General features: G+C 39.8%; 1 protein-coding gene across 4 annotated transcripts in view; it reads left to right on the top strand.

Moving 5' to 3' along the window:
* Nucleotides 1-19920, top strand: part of gnb1l (guanine nucleotide binding protein (G protein), beta polypeptide 1-like) — an 82658-nt gene extending 62738 nt beyond the window's left edge. For all 4 annotated transcript variants that reach the window (XM_063073223.1, XM_063073225.1, XM_063073226.1 and 1 more), the window contains 2 exons: nucleotides 13100-13315; nucleotides 16511-19920. In XM_063073223.1, coding sequence (XP_062929293.1) covers nucleotides 13100-13315; nucleotides 16511-16777 — 483 coding nt within the window. In that variant the 3' untranslated portion in view covers nucleotides 16778-19920. The remainder of the gene's footprint in view (nucleotides 1-13099; nucleotides 13316-16510) is intronic.
* The last annotated feature ends 811 nt before the right edge of the window (nucleotides 19921-20731 follow it).

Genomic DNA, 20731 nt, shown 5'->3' on the forward strand with positions numbered 1-20731 from the left:
TATGATTCTATAACCATTTCGGATCATGCTCCACTTAAGCTTTCTATTAAAATTATGGCCAATATACCAAATAATAGACAATGGCGTTTTAATTCGCTGTTGCTTCAGGACTCGGACTTTGTTAACTTTATGAATGAACAGATTGAGCTTTTTTTTACAATTAACCATACAGAGGATATTTCGCTTAACACTCTTTGGGACACTTTTAAAGCCTATATTCGGGGTCAGATTATTTCGTATTCTGCTGCTTTGAGGAAGAAACAGAAGCAGGAGGAGATGGCAATTGTGGACAAGATGAAAGAAATTGATAAGAAATATGTTATGGCTCCTTCTGAGGAGTTATACAAACAAAGAACTGAACTTCAAATGGAACACAGTTTACTACTCTCGTCCTCGATTGTAAACCAATTAAAGAAAACAAGAAGTGACTTTTATGTTCACAGTGACAAAATTGGCAAGCTGCTGGCTAATCAATTGAAATCTAATTATGTTAAATCTCAAATCAATCAGATTTATAACCAAAATGATCGATTGATATTGGATCATGTGGGGATTAATCAAACCTTTTGTGATTTTTATTCTTCTTTATATCAATCAGAGTCTCCTCGAGATTCTAAATATATGAATGATTTTTTAGATAAGTTACACTTCCCTCAGATTTCACAGGATATGTCTTCTTTATTAGATACTTCCATTACAATGGATGAGATTAAGAATGTTATTTTTTCTATGAATCTGGGGAAAGCTCCTGGCCCGGATGGGTTTACCGTTGAATTTTATAAATGTTTTGCTTCTTTATTGATCCCTTGGCTCTGTAGGGTTTTTGAGGCTTCTCTGAAACTTGGTAAACTTCCTGAATCTTTTAATAGAGCATCAATTTCTCTAATACTAAAGAAGGATAAAGACCCTGCTCAATGTGCATCTTATAGACCAATATCTTTATTAAATGTTGATTCTAAAGTTTTTTCTAAGTTATTAGCAAATAGACTAGAAAAAGTACTTCCTTCTATTATTTCGGAAGACCAAACAGGTTTTATTAAAGGTCGTTACTCTTTTTATAATATTCGTACATTGTTAAATATCGTTTATACTCCCTCACAAAATGTTCCTGAGTGTGTTATTTCTTTAGATGCCAAGAAAGCTTTTGATAGAGTAGAATGGCCTTATTTATTTAAGGTGCTTGAAATGTTTAATTTTAGCTTGAAATTTATATCCTGGATTAAACTGTTATATCATTCCCCTGTAGCCTCGGTTCGTACTAACTCTTTAAACTCACCTTTTTTTCCTCTCTTTCGAGGTACTCGACAAGGCTGTCCTCTTAGTCCCCTATTATTTGATATTGCATTAGAACCTCTTGCAATTGCCATTCGAGAATCTTCAAATATTACTGGGATAACTCGGGGATTAAAGTCCCATAAATTATCACTCTATGCTGATGATTTACTTTTATATATTTCTAATCCTGAGAAATCCATTCCTGCTGTTTTAGAGTTATTAGCACAATTTGGTTTTTTTTCAGGTTATAAATTAAATCTTAGTAAGAGTGAACTTTTTCCGATTAATAAACATCTTCCCTTATATTATAAATTTCCATTTAAATTGATTAATAATTATTTCTCATATCTTGGGATTAAAATTACTTGTAAATACAAAGATTTATTTAAGACTAACTTTTTACCATTAATAGACCATATTACTCAACTTTCATCTAAATGGTTTCCCTTATATTTAACTTTGATTGGTCGTATTAATGCAGTTAAGATGTTTTTTTTGCCAAAATTTTTATATGTGTTTCAGGCATTACCAATTTTTGTTCCAAAATCTTTCTTTGATAAAGTTGACTCTAAAATTTCTTCATTTATTTGGCAGAATAAGAATCCGAGACTGGGTAAAATACATTTACAGAAAGCCAAGAGAGATGGAGGGTTAGCATTACCTAACTTTAGATTCTATTATTGGGCTATTAATATTCGACATATGAAATTTTGGTTACTTGATCAGGACATACTATCTATTCCTAAATGGGTAGCATTGGAACTACAATCTGTTCAGGGTTATACACTTGGCTCTACTTTAGGCTCCTCTCTCCCTTTTGATTCGAAACGCCTTAAGCAGGTCTCTAACCCGATAGTTAAATATGTTTTGCGCATTTGGTTTCAATTCAGAAAATTTTTTGATCTTAATCAATTCGGGTTAGCGATTCCTATTTTAGGTAACATATTTTTTCCTCCCTCTTTTACGGATCGCGCTTTTCAAACTTGGAAGACTTAAGGGTATTTTACGGTTTTTGGATTTATTTTTAGATGGTTCCCTTATGTCTTTTGAACAATTATCTAATAAATATAACTTATCAAGAATACATTTTTTTAGATATTTACAAGTTAGAAATTTCCTAAGTACTATACTTTCTTCCTTTCCAATGCTTCCTCCTACATATATTTTAGATTCGATAATTAACCTCAATCCATGTCAGAAAGGTGCATCGGCTATGATTTATAATATTATTATGAAACTTAGGAAAGCTCCATTTGATAAGATTAGGGTAGATTGGGAACAGGAATTGGGGCTTACCATTTCTGTGGATGATTGGGGGCAGATTTTACAATTAGTTAATACTTCCTCTATTTGTGCTAAACATTCCCTAATTCAATTTAAAGTGGTTCATAGAGCACATATGTCCAAAGATAAGTTAGCGCGTTTTTACTCGCATATTAATCCTTTCTGTGATAGATGTTCGGGGCAGATAGCCTCTTTAACTCATATGTTTTGGTCTTGCCCTACTTTGGAAACTTTTTGGAGAGATATTTTTAATATTATTTCTAAGGTATTAAATATAGATATCTCTCCTCACCCTATTACTGCTATCTTTGGACTACCTAAAATTTCTAGTAATCTTTCCCCTTCAGCCCGTAGAATGATTGCATTTCTTACTTTAATGGCGAAAAGATGTATTTTACAACATTGGAAAGAGCTTAATGCTCCAACTACCTTTTTTTGGTTTTCTCAGACGATTTTATGTTTGAATTTGGAGAAAATTAGAAGTAACCTTTATGATTCTTCATTTAAATTTGAACAGATTTGGGGACCTTTTATTCAATATTTTCATTTAATGTAATATTTACCCTTCTTGTTTTTTTTTCACTGTTTTTAATGGAGGTCGGGATTGAGGACGTGATTTTAAGTTTAACTCTGTTTGGTTTCAAGTTAGCCCAATGCTTTGCTTTGCTTTTAGTTAGTTGCACGGTGGGTTTTTTTTTGGGGTTTTTTTTTCTTTTTTTTCCATTGATATATATAAAATTTAGTATACTATTATGTTATCTTGGTTTCTTATGTTTAAATTACATTGTTTGTAGTATTTTTTTTGGTATTGATACCTTTTGGAATTTTATTATACTTTAACATTGTATTAATGTTTATATGGCTTACCTTTTTTGTATACTTATTCAATAAAAAGATTTAAAAAGAAAGAAAGAGAGTTAGTTACACCCAAAGTACAGGAAACTGGGTGACAGTCAGGAAGGGAAAAAGGGTTAAGGAGCCAGTGCAGAATACCCCTGTGGCCATCCCCCTCAACAACAGGTATATCACTCTGGATGCTGTCAGGGTTGGGGTTGAACTAACAAGGGAAAGTCACAGTATTTGGCTCTTTGGCACTGAATCTCTCCATTTATTAATGCTGCATGGGGTGGTTTAAACTAGATGTGAACCGAAGTGCCAGAACAATTAGTGGAGATGTTGTGGAGGCAGGTGTTGGTAAGACCTCAGAGAAAGTTGTGGATGAAAAGGTTGAGCATAGTGTGACTAGTGTCTTGAGTTGCATATATTTCAAAACAAGAAGTAATGTAAGAAAGGCGGATAAGCCCCGGGCATGGATCAACACCTGGAATTATGTCATGGTAGCCATTAGTAAGACTTGGTTGCAAGAGGGGCAGGACTAGTGTTGCTCCATCAGAACAGACCGGAGAACTCAACGAGTGAGCTGTTATGGGTGGAACTGAGAAATCAGAAAGCTATGACCACGATAATGGGCTATATTACTGACCACCCAACAGTCCTAAGGATTTAAAGGAACACATCTGCAAGAAACGTAAGGTTGTTATTGCAGGTGATTTTAACTTTCCACATATTGATTGGGAATCCCATATTGTAAAAGGGCTAGATGGGATAGAATTTGTCAAATATGTTCAGATGAAGTTTCCCTCATCAGCACATAGAAGTCCCAATGAGAGAGTGTGCGATTCTGGACGTACTATCAGGGAATGAGACAAGACAGGTGACAGAAGTTTGTGTTGGGGAGTACTTTGCATCCAGTCACCATACTGTCGTTATTTTCAAAGTAAATATGCAAGGAGATGGGTCTGGTCTGCAAGTTGAGATTCTAAATTGGAGAAAGGTCAATTTTGATGGTATAAGAAGTTATATGGAAAGTGTGGATTGGGACAGGCTGTTTTTTGGCAAAAGTGTATTTGGAAAGTTGGGGGCCTTCAAAAACGAAATCTTGAGGGTACAAAGCTTGTATGTGTCTGTCAGAATAAAAGGTAAAGATAACAAGTGTGGGGAACCTTGGTTTTCAAGAGATATTGAGCCCCTGGTTAAGAGAAAAATGGAGGTGCCAAGCAGGTCTAGGCAAGTAGGAACAAATGAGGTGCTTGTGGAGTATAAGAAATGCAAGAGAACACTTAAGAAAGAAATTGGGAGGGCTAAAAGAAGGCAAAAGGTTGCTCTAGCGGTGAAGATGAAGGAGAATCCTAAGGGATGTTAAGAGTTCTATGGGTATGTTAAGAGCAAAAGGATTGCGAGGGATAAGAATGATAATCCATGTGTGGAGCCTAAACATGAGATCTTAAGTGTATTCTTTGCATCTGTATTTATTGGGGAGACGAATACAGAGCTATAGAAGTGAGGCAAAGCATCATCAACTTTGTAGACCCTGTACACATTACAGAGGAGGAGGTGTTTGCTACCCTGAGGTGTATCAGGGTGGTTAAATCCTCAGGACCTGACAAGATGTTCCCTTGGACCCTACAGGAGGCGAGTGCAGAAATTGCCAGGGCCCTAGCAGGGATACTTAAAACACCCTTAGTAACAGGAGAGGTTCCAGAGGATTGGAGGATAGCCAATGTTGTTTCACTGTTTCAAAGGCTCCAAATAGAAACTAGGAAATTATGGGTCAGTGAGTCTGACATCAGTTGTGGGAAAGTTATTGGATCAGATATGTAAGTACATGGGCTGATAAAAAGATAGCCAGCGTGGCTTTGTGTGTGGTAGGTCATGTCTAACCAATCTTATAGAGTTTTTTGAAGAAGTAACCTGGAAAGTGGATGAAGGCAAGGCAGTGGATGTTGTCTACATGGACTTTAGTAAGGCATTTGACAAGGTACTGCATGGGAAGCTGATCAAGAAAGTTCAGTCACTTGACATTTTGGATAAGGTAGTAAATTAAGATTAGACACTGGCTTTGTGGGAGAAGCCAGAGAGTGGTACTGTAGTAGAGGGTTGCCTCTCTGACTGGAGGCCTGTGACTAGTGGTGTGCTGAAGGGATCAGTGCTGGGTCTTTTGTTGTTTGTCATCTATATCAATGACCTAGATGATGATGTGGTTAACGGGATCAGCACATTTACAGGTGGCACGAAGACTGGGGGTGTGGTGCATTGTAAGGAGGCTATCATGGCTTGCAGAGGGACCTGCATCAGGTGGCAGATGGAATTTAATGTGGACAAGTGAGAGGTGTTGCACTTCAGCAGGATCAACTAGGATAGGTCTTACACTGTGAACGGTAGGGCACTGAGGAATGTGTCGTAGAACAAAGGGATCTGGGAATACAGGTACATAATTCGTTGAATGTGCTGTCACAGTAAAGAAAGCATTTGGAACCTTGGCCTTCATAAATCAATTTATTGAGTATAGAGGTTGGGATGTATGTTGAAGTTGTATAAGATGTTGGTAAGGCCTCATTTGGAGTATTGTGTGCAGTTTTGGTCACCTATCTACAGGATGTAAACAAGGTTGAAGGAGTGCAGAGAAAATTTACAAGGATGTTCCTGGGTCTGGAGAACCTAAGTTATAAGGAAAGATTGAATAGGTTAAGATTGTGTTCTTTAGAACTTCGAAGATTGAGAGGAGATTTGATCGAGTATACAAAATTACAAGGGGTAGAGATAGAGTAAATGCAGCAGGCTTTTTCCACTGAGGTCGGTTGGGACTACAACCAGAGGCCGTGGCTTAAAGGTGAAAGGTGAATTTAAGGGAAATATCTTCACTCAGAGGGTCATGAGAGTGTGGAATGAGCTTGCCAGCATGTGGTTCATGCGAGCTCAATATCAATGTTTAAGGGAAGCTTGTAGAAGTACATGGTTAGGGGAATGGAGGGCTATGGTCCTGGTACAGGTGCTTAGGAGTAGGCAGTTCAAAAGGATTTTGGCATGGACTAGATGGGACGAAGGGCCTGTTTCTGTGCTGTACTTCTCTGTAACTCTGACTTTATTATTATTATTTCTTCTTTTTGTTTTTCCATAGTTTGTTGTCTTCAGCACTTGGTTGAATGCCCTGGTTAGGTGGTCTTTCATTGATTCTGTTTCAGTAATTATTCTATAGATTTGTTGAGTATTCCCACAAGAAAATTAATGTCAGGGTTGCATATGGTGATGTGTGTATTTCAATAATAAAATTTATTTTGAGCTTTGAACTTTAATGCAGACCCTTAAGAACAGTGTAGATGGACAAAGCTGCCTTAGTAATCACTTTGTGGAAATATGATTATTGCCCAATTCTTACCAATTAGAATTTTTTTACTCAGAACTGCCTAAGTGTGGAGAGGGGGAGTCTGCTGCATGGGCAACAGCTTGCTCTCCATATCGTACTGCCCTGGCTTGGCTATCACGTAGACAGCTGAGACACAACATCCAAGGTTGACGTTGACCAGTGGAGGGCTTTTCAGATTTTAATAAACTTTAATATTGTTTTTATAGATGTCACCCAGTATTAGAATTAATTTTGAAGTCTACATGGGAAGCACCAAGGCAATGCATAATGAAACAGTTACAGCAATGCTTTACGGTGTCAGCTGTAGTATCGGGATTCAGTTCCTGTCTACAATTTGAATGTTCTCCCCGTGATCGCCTGCGATTGTCCTGGACGCTCTGCTTTCCTCACACGTTCTAAAGATGTATGCTTTCGGGTTAATAAGTTGTGGGCATGTTGTGTTGGCACTGTAACTGTGTCGACGCTGCAAACCTCTCTGAAGTGATATGACGCATTTCACTGTATGCTTCGATGTACTTGTGACAATTCTGATTATAATGTTTTTAATGTGTGACACAGGGCTTGAGTGAACTACAAGAAACATGGGAGCTGAGGCTCTGGTGGGTTTCAAAGGAGGATGGGAACCAGGGCCCTGATGGGCAATGTTCCCTCTAATTTTTAGTAGTCAGTGTGCGCAAAAATTTTATGTTGTGCAAATTTTTTTCCTGTGACAAAAGTATGTGTGCACTGAATGCACACATGGGCCAGTTTATGTAGGTTTACAAAATATTTGACATAAAACTGCACAGAATAACAACAAAATAACATACATAAATTTCAGTCACACACACAAAAAAATGCTGGTGAACACAGCAGGCCAGGCAGCATCTATAGGAAGTCGATGTTCCGGGCCGAGACCCTTCATCAGGACTAACTGATAGTAAGAGATTTGAAAGTGGGAGGGGAAGGGGGAGATCCGAAATGATAGGAGAAGACAGGAGGGGGAGGGATGGAGCTAAGAGCTGGAAAGTTGATTGGCAAAAGGGATACGAGGCTGGAGAAGGGAGAGGATCATGGGACGGGAGGCCGAGGGAGAAAGAAGGGGGGAGGGGGGAAGCCCAGAGGATGGGCAAGGAGTTATAGTGAGAGGGACAGAGGGAGAAAAAAGAGAGAAGAAAAAGGGGAAAGAAAAAAAATCATAATAATAAATAAATAAGGGATGGGGTATGAAGGGGAGGAGGGGCATTAACGGAAGTTAGAGAAGTCAATGTTCATGCCATCAGGTTGGAGATATTTAATTTTTATCATGTTTAAGTCACTTAATTATTTTTTTCTCTCTCCTGTCTTTGGCATTTACCCATTCTTTGTAAACTCTATCTCGACTAATAGAACTTTCATCCCATTGATAGCTTTTGATTCTCATTAACATATCCAAATGACATTCACCTAAACGGTTTCTCAGCTTGTTTTTGAGTTGATTCATTAGGCTAAAACCTCGCTCACAGTCCACACTAGACACAAGAAAGGTTCCCCCAATGTCCATCAACTGTGCAAGGTCGCAAAACTGTTCATTTTGAAGTACAAATACCACCATTTGAGCAAAGTTTGAAATCGGTTTGGATTTAATTTTTTCTTGCACAGAAAATTTGAAATCATTAAACTGTCTATTACAATATTTTCAGCTAGAAAATCATATTTTAGACATAAGGCATTAACTTGTTCATCGCCAAATGTGAAGTCACAATCTGCAATTGCGGAGAAATCAAAAGCTGACCATTCTTGTACCTCAACTTTGATCTCCTCTGGGTTTGATCATTTTCGCTCTCGCTCATCTGCACTCACCCGTAACATGCGTAGCACTCCTGTAACAGGTAATGACAGGTTCTGTTGCCTGAGCTTTTGTACACCATCCAAATGTAATTTACTTGCCAAATGACACTTCAGAAAGTCAAGTTTCCAAATATCATCCCACTTCTTTCCACTAGCAAATTCTCCAGCAACTTTCGCATCACGACAATACAAACAGATAACTCCAGTTTCCGTATCATACATAAATATTTCTTGTAGCTGAACGTTCATGACCTCATGAGCTTTCAGGGTAACAGTTTCTACTATTTTGTTAAGCCATTCAACTTTGAACAAATTTGCAGTTCTTTTGCGCTTCACACCCTTCGCTTCTTTTGAATTCGACAAAGTGAAGCAATATTTTTTCCAATAAAAACTTAGTAAGCTATCTACAGGATTTGAAACAGATCTTTGTAAACTTTACGATATGAACACTGTCTGCCAAATATGGCTGCCGCCGTGATGCAGCTGTACAAACCGGAACAGGATCGGTGAGGTGATGTAAACTAGCGACGTACATTGTGGTATTTGAAAAACCGACTAACTAGTTAACAGAAACAGTTAGGTAAAAGATTATTTTCAATAAGTATAATTATTAACAACTACATTATTTTAGGTAACTAACCTTTTGTGAGCACATTAATTTCCTTTGTGCGCTGGTTGAAAAACGTGTGTGTGCGCACACACGCGCCCAGCTTAAAGGGAACTATGCTGACGGTCCTTGTGGGAGCCGGGGCCCTGACGGTCCTCGTGGGATCCGGGGTCCTGATGGGTCTCGTCAGAGCCAGGTCCCTGAGGGTCATAATGGGATCCAAAGTTCTGTTGGGTCTCGTGGGAATCCGGCTCTGGTGAATTTCAGAGGAGAATGAGAAATGGGGCCTCAGAATCTAAAAGGATCAGGGGAAACCAGGGCCTGACAAATCTCAAGGGAGCATGGGAAATGAGTTTCAAGGGAATTCAGGATCTGGGCACTGATTATTATCAGGAGATAGGAGTGTACGGTTTGGGAGCTGGGGTTCATTGAGGAACACAGGAAACATATTTAATATCATATGCCAAACCATCAGACCACAGATGGATAGAAGAATATCGGAATTTTACCAAGTGGTAATTTGTGTAAGATTACAGGGAGAAGACAGGAGAATAGGTTTGAGAGTGATAATATAGCAGCCATGATGATGGAATGGTGGACAGGATTGATGGGCTGAATGGCCTAATTCTGCTCCGATGTCTTATGGCCTTTTTAAAATCTGTGGACTAGGTCCTTTTGGCACTTCAAGCCGCACCAACCCAACAGCTCAACATCCTCCAATTTAACCCTAACCTAATCATAGGACAATTTACAATGACCATTTAGCCTACCCAGTACATCTTTAGACTGTGGGAATCCAGAACACCCACGTATTTCATGGGGAGGAAGTACAGAGACTCCTTACAGAATGGCACTAGAAAAGTACTCCAGAACGCCCTGAGCTGTAATAGTGTCACGCTAACTGTTACACTGGTGTGGCATTCATACATACAGCACTGTGCAAAAGTCAAAGGCTGCCTAAAACTATTTCACAGTTCTGTATTTGTCAATGTGGAGTGGAGAACAGCTTTGTACATCCCAGTGGCCACACATTTTAATTCCACATCCCATTCCCATTCTGACATGTCTATCCACGGCCTCCTCTACTGTAAAGATGAAGCCACACTCAGGTTGGAGGAGCAACACCTTATATTCCGTCTGGGTAGCCTCCAACCTGATGGCATGAACATTGACTTCTCTAACTTCCGCTAGGCCCCACCTCCCCCTCGTACCCCATCTGTTACTCATTTTTATGCACACATTCTTTCTCTCACTCTCCTTTTTCTCCCTCTGTCCCTCTGAATATACCTCTTGCCCATCCTCTGGGTCACCCCCCCCCCGTCTTTCTTCCCGGACCTCCTGTCCCGTGATCCTCTCGTATCCCCTTTTGCCTATCACCTGTCCAGCTCTCGGCTCTATCCCTCCCCCTCCTGTCTTCTCCTATCATTTTGGATCTCCCCCTCCCCCTCCAGCTTTCAAATCCCTTACTCACTCTTCCTTCAGTTAGTCCTGACGAAGGGTCTCGGCCTGAAACGTCGACTGCGCCTCTTCCTAGAGATGCTGCCTGGCCTGCTGCGTTCACCAGCAACTTTGATGTGTGTTGCTTGAATTTCCAGCATCTGCAGAATTCCTGTTGTTAGCTTTGTACATCTGCCTGGAGCAAAAGATGTTGGGAATGGTGAGGATGGAGGGATGTGGGACAGGTAGCAGAGGAGTGCCAGTGGTGGGGCATGATGTAGGTGCAGACACACCCAGCCTTGAGACACCAGGCATGGTCATTTGATCATTACAGAATGTATCTCTGATGCTTCCCACTCCCTCCCCTCTCCCTTCCCCTTCTCCCAACCATGATTCCCTCTCCCTGTCCCCTTCCCACTCTCAGTCCACAATAGAGACCCAGATCAGAATCAGGTTTATCATCACTCACTTATCTCAGGAAATTTGTTTTTTTTTATGACAGCAGTACAATGCAATACGTAAAATTACTACAGTACTATGAAAATGTCTTAGACACCCTAGCTATATATATGTGCCTTTGCACAGTACCTTATATATTTGTGAGTATGTATTTGCATATATATGCAGTAATTTATAGTACATTTTATGAATTACATTGTACTGGGGCCACAAGACAACAAATTACAAGACATAAGTCAGTGATAAAAAACCTGATTTGTATTACATGTTTTATTAATGCAGTAAAACAATGAACACAGTGGGTGAGTGCGAAGGCTTCAGGAATTCTAGGAACTACAGGAATCAGTAATAAATCATCCTTAATAATGGTGGTAATGACTTTGATTTCAGATGAGGATAGCAGTTAATTCACAAATAATGAACACGTACCAACTTAAGTGGGACTTGGGAAACAGTTCTGAATGCATTTATTTGAGAACAGCTAGAACACAAGAATAGGATAGGCTCCTTGAGCTTGCTTCATCCATTCTAATAATTGTCATTTGCCTGCTGAGATTTTATGCTGCATCTCAAAATTAAAGTAAATTTTGTTATCAAAGTACATATATGCCACCATATATAACCCTTAGTTTCATTTTCCTGTGGGCATACTCAGCAAATGTGTAGAATAGTAACTATAACGGGATCAATTACTTGAGAAACTGTACAGAGAAAGGTTGAATAGGTTCGGACTTGATTCCCTGGAGCGTAGAAGAATGAGGGGAGATTTGACAGAGGTATATAAAATTATGATGGGTATAGATAGAGTGAATGCAAGCAGGCTTTTTCCACTGAGGCTAAGGGAGAAAAAACCAGAGGACATGGGTTAAGGGTGAAGGGGGAAAAGTTTAAAGGGAACATTGGGGGGGGGCTTCACACAGAGAGTGGTGAGAGTGTGGAATGAGCTGCCAGATGAAGTGGTAAATGCAGGCTCACTTTTAACATTCAAGAAAAACTTGGACAGGTATATGGATGAGAGGTGTATGGAGGGATATGGTCCAGGTGCTGGTCAGTGGGACTAGGCAGAAAAATGGTTCAGCACAGCCAAGAAGGGCCAAAAGGCCTGTTTCTGTGCTGTAATGTTCTATGGTTCTATGGTTCAATGACAGGTCAACCAGAGTGCAGAAGACTGTTGTCGCATGCAAGAAGTCACTGGAGAGACACAGCTGGTAGATATGGAGCAGTCTCTTTATTCAACAAAATGAGATACAGCTGGCATCATATTGAGACCCCTTTTGGAGGAAGAGTCCTGCTCAACCCAACACTATATGATATTTTATATGCTAAAGATCAGAGGACAATTCTATATTTACAATGTATCTACAATGCTTCCTTTGAATTACATGAAACTTTCACAGTTTTTTCTTCACACATACACTACAGACAATGCTAATCAACATTGTCTGGTTTTTCAATTAACTACGGTTCATGGCTATTAGGAACCTATTGTCCAGTGCTGCATTTTAAATTTAATCTACAGTCCATATTCAGATCTGAAGGTTTGCTGCTGAAGTCAAAATTTACATGTCCTAACCCCAGAAATGGCCTAACAAAGATGACAAACTGGGCACATGTGAATATAAATAAGAAGCAGTAAATAACAGGAAAATGAGATAAAGAGTCCTTGAAGTGGGATCATTGGTTGTGGAAGGGGAGTGAAGTTATCTCCTTTGTTTCAGAACCTGATGGTTGAGGGGTAGTAACTGTTCTTGAAGCTGGTAGTGAGAGTCCTGAGGCTCTCATAGTTTCTACCTGATGGCAGCAGCGACAAAAGGGGATGACCTGGATGGTGAGAATCTCTGATGATGGATGCTACTTTCGTGCTGTACTGGGTTGAATCCACTACCCTGTTTCTTGGTAATACTGGGCAAACTGTAGGTTTTATTTTTTAATATATTTACAGTTTAACTGCATCAAAGTTCTGGGTTTATCAATGTACATTACATACTGCATTACTGTCTGTCTCTGCTTTTGTTTTTGACTAGCCTCCTTCCTGTTCTCGGCCTTCAATATTGATTGGATACGAGGACGGATCAGTGACCCTGTGGGACCTATCGGAAAAGAAAATGTTGAGCCGTCTCACCTGCCACAAAGAGCCAATCATGTGTCTTGACTTTGATCCGGAAAAAGTCAAGGGTATCTCTGGCTCGTCAGAAAAGGTTGTAGCTTCTTGGAGCCTTGACCAGCAACAGAACCTTAAGGTCAGCATCGTTTATTAGGGGTTACACCAATGGTCTGATAAGCTGAGAAAATATTTTGTCATGAAGAGGAGTAATTGCAGAGCCCAGATAATTAACTTAGAAACATCAAAAACCTACAGCACAATACAGGCCCTTCAGCCCACAATGCTGTGCCAAACATGTACTTACTTTAGAGATTACCTAGGGTTACCCATAGCCCTCTATTTTTCTTTTTTTTTGGTAATTTATTTTTTATTGAATTTCATCATCAAACAAACATTTCCATAAGATGTATTTCAGATACTGTACATATATATCATATAATCATATTTGTCACAAATCTCCACATAATATTTATCTGAGGTATACACTTATAGAAAGGAGAGGAAAGAAAGAACAATCGAAAGAAGAAAACGATGTACAGAGTAGGGAGTGATTTTTTTTTACAACATATTCATTGACTTGTGAGAATAAAATCAGGCCTATGAGGTGTTATGTAGTTAAACCATTTTTTCCAGTATGAATAAAATTGTTCCAGCTTATGATTAACAGATGCTGTTATCTTCTCCATTTTGTAAATGTCCATTGTAATTTCCATCCATACATTTAAAGTTGGGCTCTCCTGTGATAACCATTTCCTGATAAGGGTCTTTTTACCAGCCACCAGCAGTGCCTTCATTAAATATTTATCTCTTTTCAACCATTCTTGAGGTATATACCCAAAATATATGGTCTTACTCCGTAAGGGTATTTCACATTTAAAGATGTCTTGTAGGGCATTATGTATCCCACTCCAATAGTCTTTGATAACGGGACATTCCCAGAAAATATGATAATGGTTTGCATTTTGATTTCCACAATTTCTCCAGCAAGAGTCCTCTATTTTTCTAAGCTCCCTCTATACCTATCCAGGAGTCTCTTAAAAGAACCTATCATTTCTACCTCCACCACTGCCGCCGGCAGCCCATTCCATGCACTCACCACTCTCTGCGTAAAAAAACTTACCTCTGACATCTCCTCTGTACCTACTTCCAAGCACCTGAAAACTGTGCCCTCTCGTGTTAGTCTCAGCCTTGGGAAAAAGCCTTTGACTATCCACACAATCAATGCCTCTCATCATCTTATACACCTCTATCAGGTCACCTCTGGTCCTCCACCGCTCCAAGGAGAAAAGGGCGAGTTCACTCAACCTGTTCGCATAAGGCATTTCTCTCCAATCCAGGCCACGTCCCTGTAAATTTTTCAGAAGCACCATCTTTATTCTTTTATCTTACACCCCTTAGCGTTAATTCCCCTCTTAGCATCATTTCTCAGCTCTCTATTTAATTTGCTTAGTATGTAACATTTCCACTATGTGTAGCCAAGAGCATAGTTTGACAATTGTCAATTTAGCATGTACTAAATAGTAGTGAGGTAGAGTTTATGGGTTCAATGTTCATTCAGAAATGGGATGGCAGAGGGGAAGAAGCTTTCCCTGAACCGCTGAAGTGTGCCTTCAGGCTTCTGTATCTCCTTCCTGATGGTAGCAATGAGAAGAGGGCATGTCCTGGGTGATGGGGCATCTCTGAGGCATCAGTCTTTGAAGATGACCTGGATGCATGATGGAGCTGACTGGGTTCACATCTTTCTACGGCTTATAGTCATCCCGTCTCCCCCACTCTCCATTATACATCTGTAGAAATTTGCAAGTGTCCTTGGTGACATACCAAATCTCCTCAAACTCCTAATGAAATATAGCCACAGTCGTGCCTTCTTTAATAGATCCCTTTTCCTCTTTTGATCCCTCTATGAGGACTGGTGTGTGTTCCCTCATCTTACCCTTTCAGTTCTTTGGCCCTTCTGACATTGAGTTCAAGCTTGTTGCTGCGATACCACCCAACTAGCTGATATTTCTCTCTCCTGTACTCCCTCTTGTCACCATCTGAAATTCATAGTTCAAAAGTTCAAGTAAAGATTATTATCAGTATACCTACGTGTCCCCACATGCAACCCTGAGATTCTTTTCTGTGGGCATACTTTCCAAATCTATCTCTAAAACAGTTACTGTAAACTGTAAACAGACCTGTGCAAATGCAGATATAAGTAAATAGCAATAAACCTTGAATTTTATTTCCAATCTGCACAGACTGCGGTCTTTCGGTGAGGAAGTTTAGGATCCAGTTACAGAGGGAGGTACGAAGGCCCAGGTTTTAGAGCATTTTGATCAGAACTCTAGGAGTGATAGTGTTAAATGTTATGAACAGCAGCTTTTCATAGGTGATCCAAGTCCAAGTGAGGAGCCATGAGATCGCACCCGCTGTAGACCTATTGTGACCTATTGTGCAACAAATTTCACAGCATAGACCCTTGATATTAAACCTGATTCTGATCCTGATGTCCTGTGTCTTGTAAAGTCAATAGAGTCAATTTGTTAACAGTAACTTATTAAGCCTAGTTGGATCATGGAGCAAGGAAAAGCTAAAGACAAGGAATGATTCTGAGCATGAAAGCTGACATTTTATACTCAGCTCTTCATCCTGTTTAGTATATTGACCTACGAACAAAACAAACTGTGGAACACAATCAAAGGATATCACGTATCTGTCACTCTGTTCATCATAATGAAGAGCATTGCTCCATTATGTTAAGGTGCTTACACTGAAAGATTGAGTCTAAGAGTTTTGATGTTACATTATCCAAGATATGACAATATTTATGCTTGCTGCAACTTGTTTCAGTTCCCTGAGGTAAAAATATTCCATCTAAATTGCTATAGTGTACAATAGACCTACAATTGGAATAAAAGCATAAAGAATATTATTGAAACCAATGATAGCTACTAACTAAATACATTATTATTTTAGTTATTAGTCTACATGTCAAATTTTAGAAAATTTTAAACTTTAAAAGGCATAAAAAGTTTTGTGGCTAGTACAACCCTTTATAGTGCCAGTGACCATGTTCAATTTGCACCATTGTCTGTAAGGAGTTTGTAAGTTCCTTCCCATGACCGCATAGGTTTACTCTGGGTACTCTGTTTTCCTCCCACAGTCCAAAGACTTACCAGTTGGTAGGTTAATTAGCCATGGTAAATTGTGTTGTGATTTGTATTGAATTAAATTTGGTTGCTAGGTGGTGCAGATCACTGGCTGGATCTCAATAAATAAAAATAACTAGGAGAAAAATATACCTTGAAAATCTGCCAAAAAGCTAATTCATTCCAATTTAATTCCTCAGCTGAAGAACATGGTGAAGTTAGTGAACGCTGGGATAGCTCACACATGCCTTCGTCAAGACAAGAAGATAGTAGCCACGGCCGGTTGGGATCATCGGATCCGCATCTTTGGCTGGAAAAACCTGAAGCCCCTGGCTGTCCTGCTGTACCACACAGCGAGCATCCACTGTGTGACCTTCTCCGACCATGCAGATCCGTGCGAAAGGTTAATGGCTGCAGGCTCTAAGGACCAGCGCATAAGCTTATGGTCCCTTTACAACGAACCATGAAGAGCCATCATCTGTATTTTCACTCAGTGAAGTCTGTGTGGGCATCATAACTTAATTGGTGATGGACATCAGTTTTGACCATAATTTGCACTGTAATTCAATTACAGTAATATTTTAATTTGAACTGCCTCCTGTTGAATCAACTTTAAAGAAGAAAGGAAAACAGCATTGACACAATAATTCATACTAGGTCACAGCCAATAAATAACTTCTCTTCAGTTATCATTGTTTGGAAGATGGTATGGTAGCTGATTTTACATGTCATGAATATCCACAAGTATTCTGTCTCGGTAGCCTCCAGTCTGATGGCATGAACATTGATTTCTCTAACGTTAAATGATTTCTTTCCCCGTAACTTTTTTTCCATTCCCAGTAACTTTTTTTCCATTCCCAGTTCTGGTTCTCCTCTCAACCTTTCCTTTCTCCTCACTCACCCATCACCTCCTTCCCTTCTATGCTCCACTCTCCTGTCCCTGTTTCTTACTCCTTCCACCCTGCCCCCCCATCCATGATCCCCCCTCAGCTAGTCTCACCTATCACCTGCCAACTTGTACCTACCTCCTTCTCTCCACCCCCCCCCCCACCTTCTTATCCTGGCTTCTTCCCCTTCTATTTCGATAAAGAGTCTTGGCCTGAAATGTCGACTGTTTATTCCTCTTCATAGATGCTGCCTGACCTGCTGAGTTTCTCCAGCATTTTATGTATGTGTTGCTCTAAATAATACATTGTTTTCAAATCATTTTTTTTACTATTGAGATACAGAATGGAGTAGGCCATGAGGCTCTTCGAGCTGTACCACCCAGCAATCCCCCAATTTAATCCGAGCCTAATCACAGGACAATCTACAAGGACCAATTAACCTACCAATTGGTACATCTTTGGACTGTGGGAGGAAACCAGAGCACCCGGATGAAACCCACACAGTCACAAGGAAACATTTAAACTCCTTACTGGCAGTGGCGGGAATCGAACCCTAATCTCCTGTATTGTAAAGCGTTGGCTAACCATGACACTATCGTGGTGCTTTGGATGTTGTTCCTCTTTCCCCCTCCCCCTACCTTCTTATTCTGGCATCTTCCCACTTCCTTTCCACTCCTGATGAAGTGTCCAGAGGGTGGGGGATAAATTTTTAAATTGACCGCTGCTTTGAAAAGTGCCATGGGATTTTTCTAAAGAATCAGTCTACATGTAGTACCACCTAATAGTGCTTTTAGAGATTAAAACTTGTTGGTACAAAGTTAATGTTAAAAATAAGATTAACTCTGATGCCTTATGAGAGTTTATTGTGTTTAGCGAACTGCTTCCTTTGTAGAGGAGACAGAGGTCTTGAATTTTGACACAGATAGCTTCCAGTTATATAGTGCCTTTAATAGCAAAATGCCCCAAGGCATCTCAGGAGTTTTGTAATAAAATTTAACACCAAAGCACTTAAGGAGATAATAAGCAGATGTCGAAATGCTTCATAAAAGAAAGAGGTCTTAAGGGGTATCTTAAAGGAGGAACGAAAGACAAATAGGCAGACAGAACTATTAAGGAGGGAATGTTGTCAGAGTTTAGGACTTGGTAGCTAAAGGCATTCCTGCCATAAGTGGGGGTTGGGTCGTGTGATTAAATATACGTAGATTTTAGATTGTTAAGGAAAAATGTTATGATAACTACTCGAGCCCCGAGTGCTTGTGCTGGGGGCGGGTGTGCTGAGGCTTTATAAAGCATTGGTCAGACTGCCCTTCCAGTATTGTGAGCCGTTTGACCCCCTTATCCAAGAAAGGCTGTGCTGGTACAGGATAGCATCTAGAGAAGATTCATGAGAATGATCCTGGAATGAAAGCATTAACGTATGAGAAATGTTTGATGACTCTGGGCCTGTACTTGCTGCAGTTTAGAAGAATGGATGTAGGGTGGGGAACAAGGGATCTCACGGAAACCTATTGAATATTGAAAGACCTAGATAGAGCGGGTGTGGAGAGGATGATTCCAATAAAGTTCAAAGTTTAAATTTTATTATATGTCACTCTACAACCCTGAGAATCATTTTCTCGTGGACAATCTCGATAAATCTATAGAATAATAGCCATGCCAGAATCAATGAAGGACTGCACAACTAGGGTACTCAACCATACTGCAGGAGACAAGAAACTGTGTGGGGACATCTCAATGATGGGGCAAGTGGTGTCGAATGAAGTTATTCCCTTTGGTTCAAGAGCCTGATGGTTGAGGGTGGTGGGGACGTCTGATAATGGATGTTGCTTTCCTAAGACAGCATTTCGTGCAGATGTGCTTAATGTTGGGGAGGGGTTTACCAGAGATGGACTGGGCCGTATTGACTAACTTTGTGCGGTTTTCCGTTCAAAGGCATTGGTGTTTCCATACCAGGCTATGATGCACCCAGTCAATATACTCTCCATTACACATGTTCCTTAGAAATTTGCAAAGATTCAGCATGGCAAACTTGTAGATGAATGGCCAGTAGCTGGACTGAGATGTCAGAGGCAATTTGAGATGATGCCTTTATAGATAGTGGGAGCTTATCCCCACTACCATCCCCAACGATAACAAACACATACAGCAATAAAAGCTACTATAAGAAAGTTAAACTACAAGAAAAATAACACTTCTACACCCCAATCCATCAGAGTGTTGAGGAAGGTCAATTTCACTCGACTGGGAAATGAAAAACAGCAAGTCGAAGCTGAATCGGAGAGAGACTAATGAAATGAGGGGTTTTGTCTGGAGAGGTCACACAGTTTGGGCCAAAAATATTCCCGTGGATGGGATTACCAAACTAAATTCCTGTTAATAGTAGAATGTTTTGAAAGGAAAGGAAGGGACTTTTATGTCGGAAAGAGGGAACATCAGATTGTAAAGGCCAACAGGCATGTATAGAGGGTAAAAGGGAAAAATAAAGTTCAAAGAAAATTTTATTATCAAAATAGATACAATATATGTCACCGTATACAACCCTGAGATTCATTTTCCTGTGCGCATACTCAGCAAATCTATAGAATAGTAACTATAACAGAATCGATGAAAGATCAGCCAGAGTGCAGAAGATAACGAACTGCGCAAATGCAAATATAATCAAACAGCAATAAATAATGAGAACATGAGAAAAAAAGAGTCCTTAATGTGAGATTATTGGTTGTAGGAACATTTCAATGATTGGACAAGTGAGTGTAGTTATTCCATTCTATTCAAGAGCTGATGATTGAGGAGTAGTAACTGTTCTTGAACCTGGTGGTATGAGTCCTGAGGCTCTTGTACCTTCTACCTGATGACAGCAGAGAGAAGAGAGCATGACACTGGGTGATCATATCTCTGATGATGGATCCACCATCTTTTGTAGGATTTTCCATTCAAAGGCGTTGGTGTTTCCATACCAGCTGTGATGCAGTCAGTGAATATACTCTCCACTACACTTCTATAGAAGTTTGGCAAAGTTTTAGATGTCATGCCGAATCTCCACAGATTTCTAAGGAAGTAGAGGCGCTAAAAGTAAGAAAGATTCAAAGTTGTTTATATTCAGAATTGTTTAATATACTTTGCAGTACACAATGAAATAATTGTTGTTCCTGATCTGATACAGCACAAAAAACACACAATAACGTAGAACATAGAATAGTACAGCACATTACAGGCCCTTCGGCCCACAATGTTGTGCCGACCCTCAAACCCTGCCTCCCATATAACCCCCCACCTTAAATTCCTCCATATACCTGTCTAGTATCATCATTATGTGCCATGTCATATGATGGGGGTTATCATGGACTTTCCATGACCATGATTGTTCTTAGTAAATTTTTCTACAGAAGTGGTTTGCCATTGCTGCCTTCTGGGCAGTGTCTTTACAAGATGGGTGACCCCAGCCATTATCAATACTCTTCAGAGATAAATGAGATAAAACACAATAATAATAAAAAAACAATAAATATAAATACATGTGATAGCTTAGATACA

The sequence above is a fragment of the Mobula hypostoma genome, chromosome 21 (assembly GCF_963921235.1).
Source record: "Mobula hypostoma chromosome 21, sMobHyp1.1, whole genome shotgun sequence".
NCBI classification, from domain to species: domain Eukaryota; kingdom Metazoa; phylum Chordata; class Chondrichthyes; order Myliobatiformes; family Myliobatidae; genus Mobula; species Mobula hypostoma.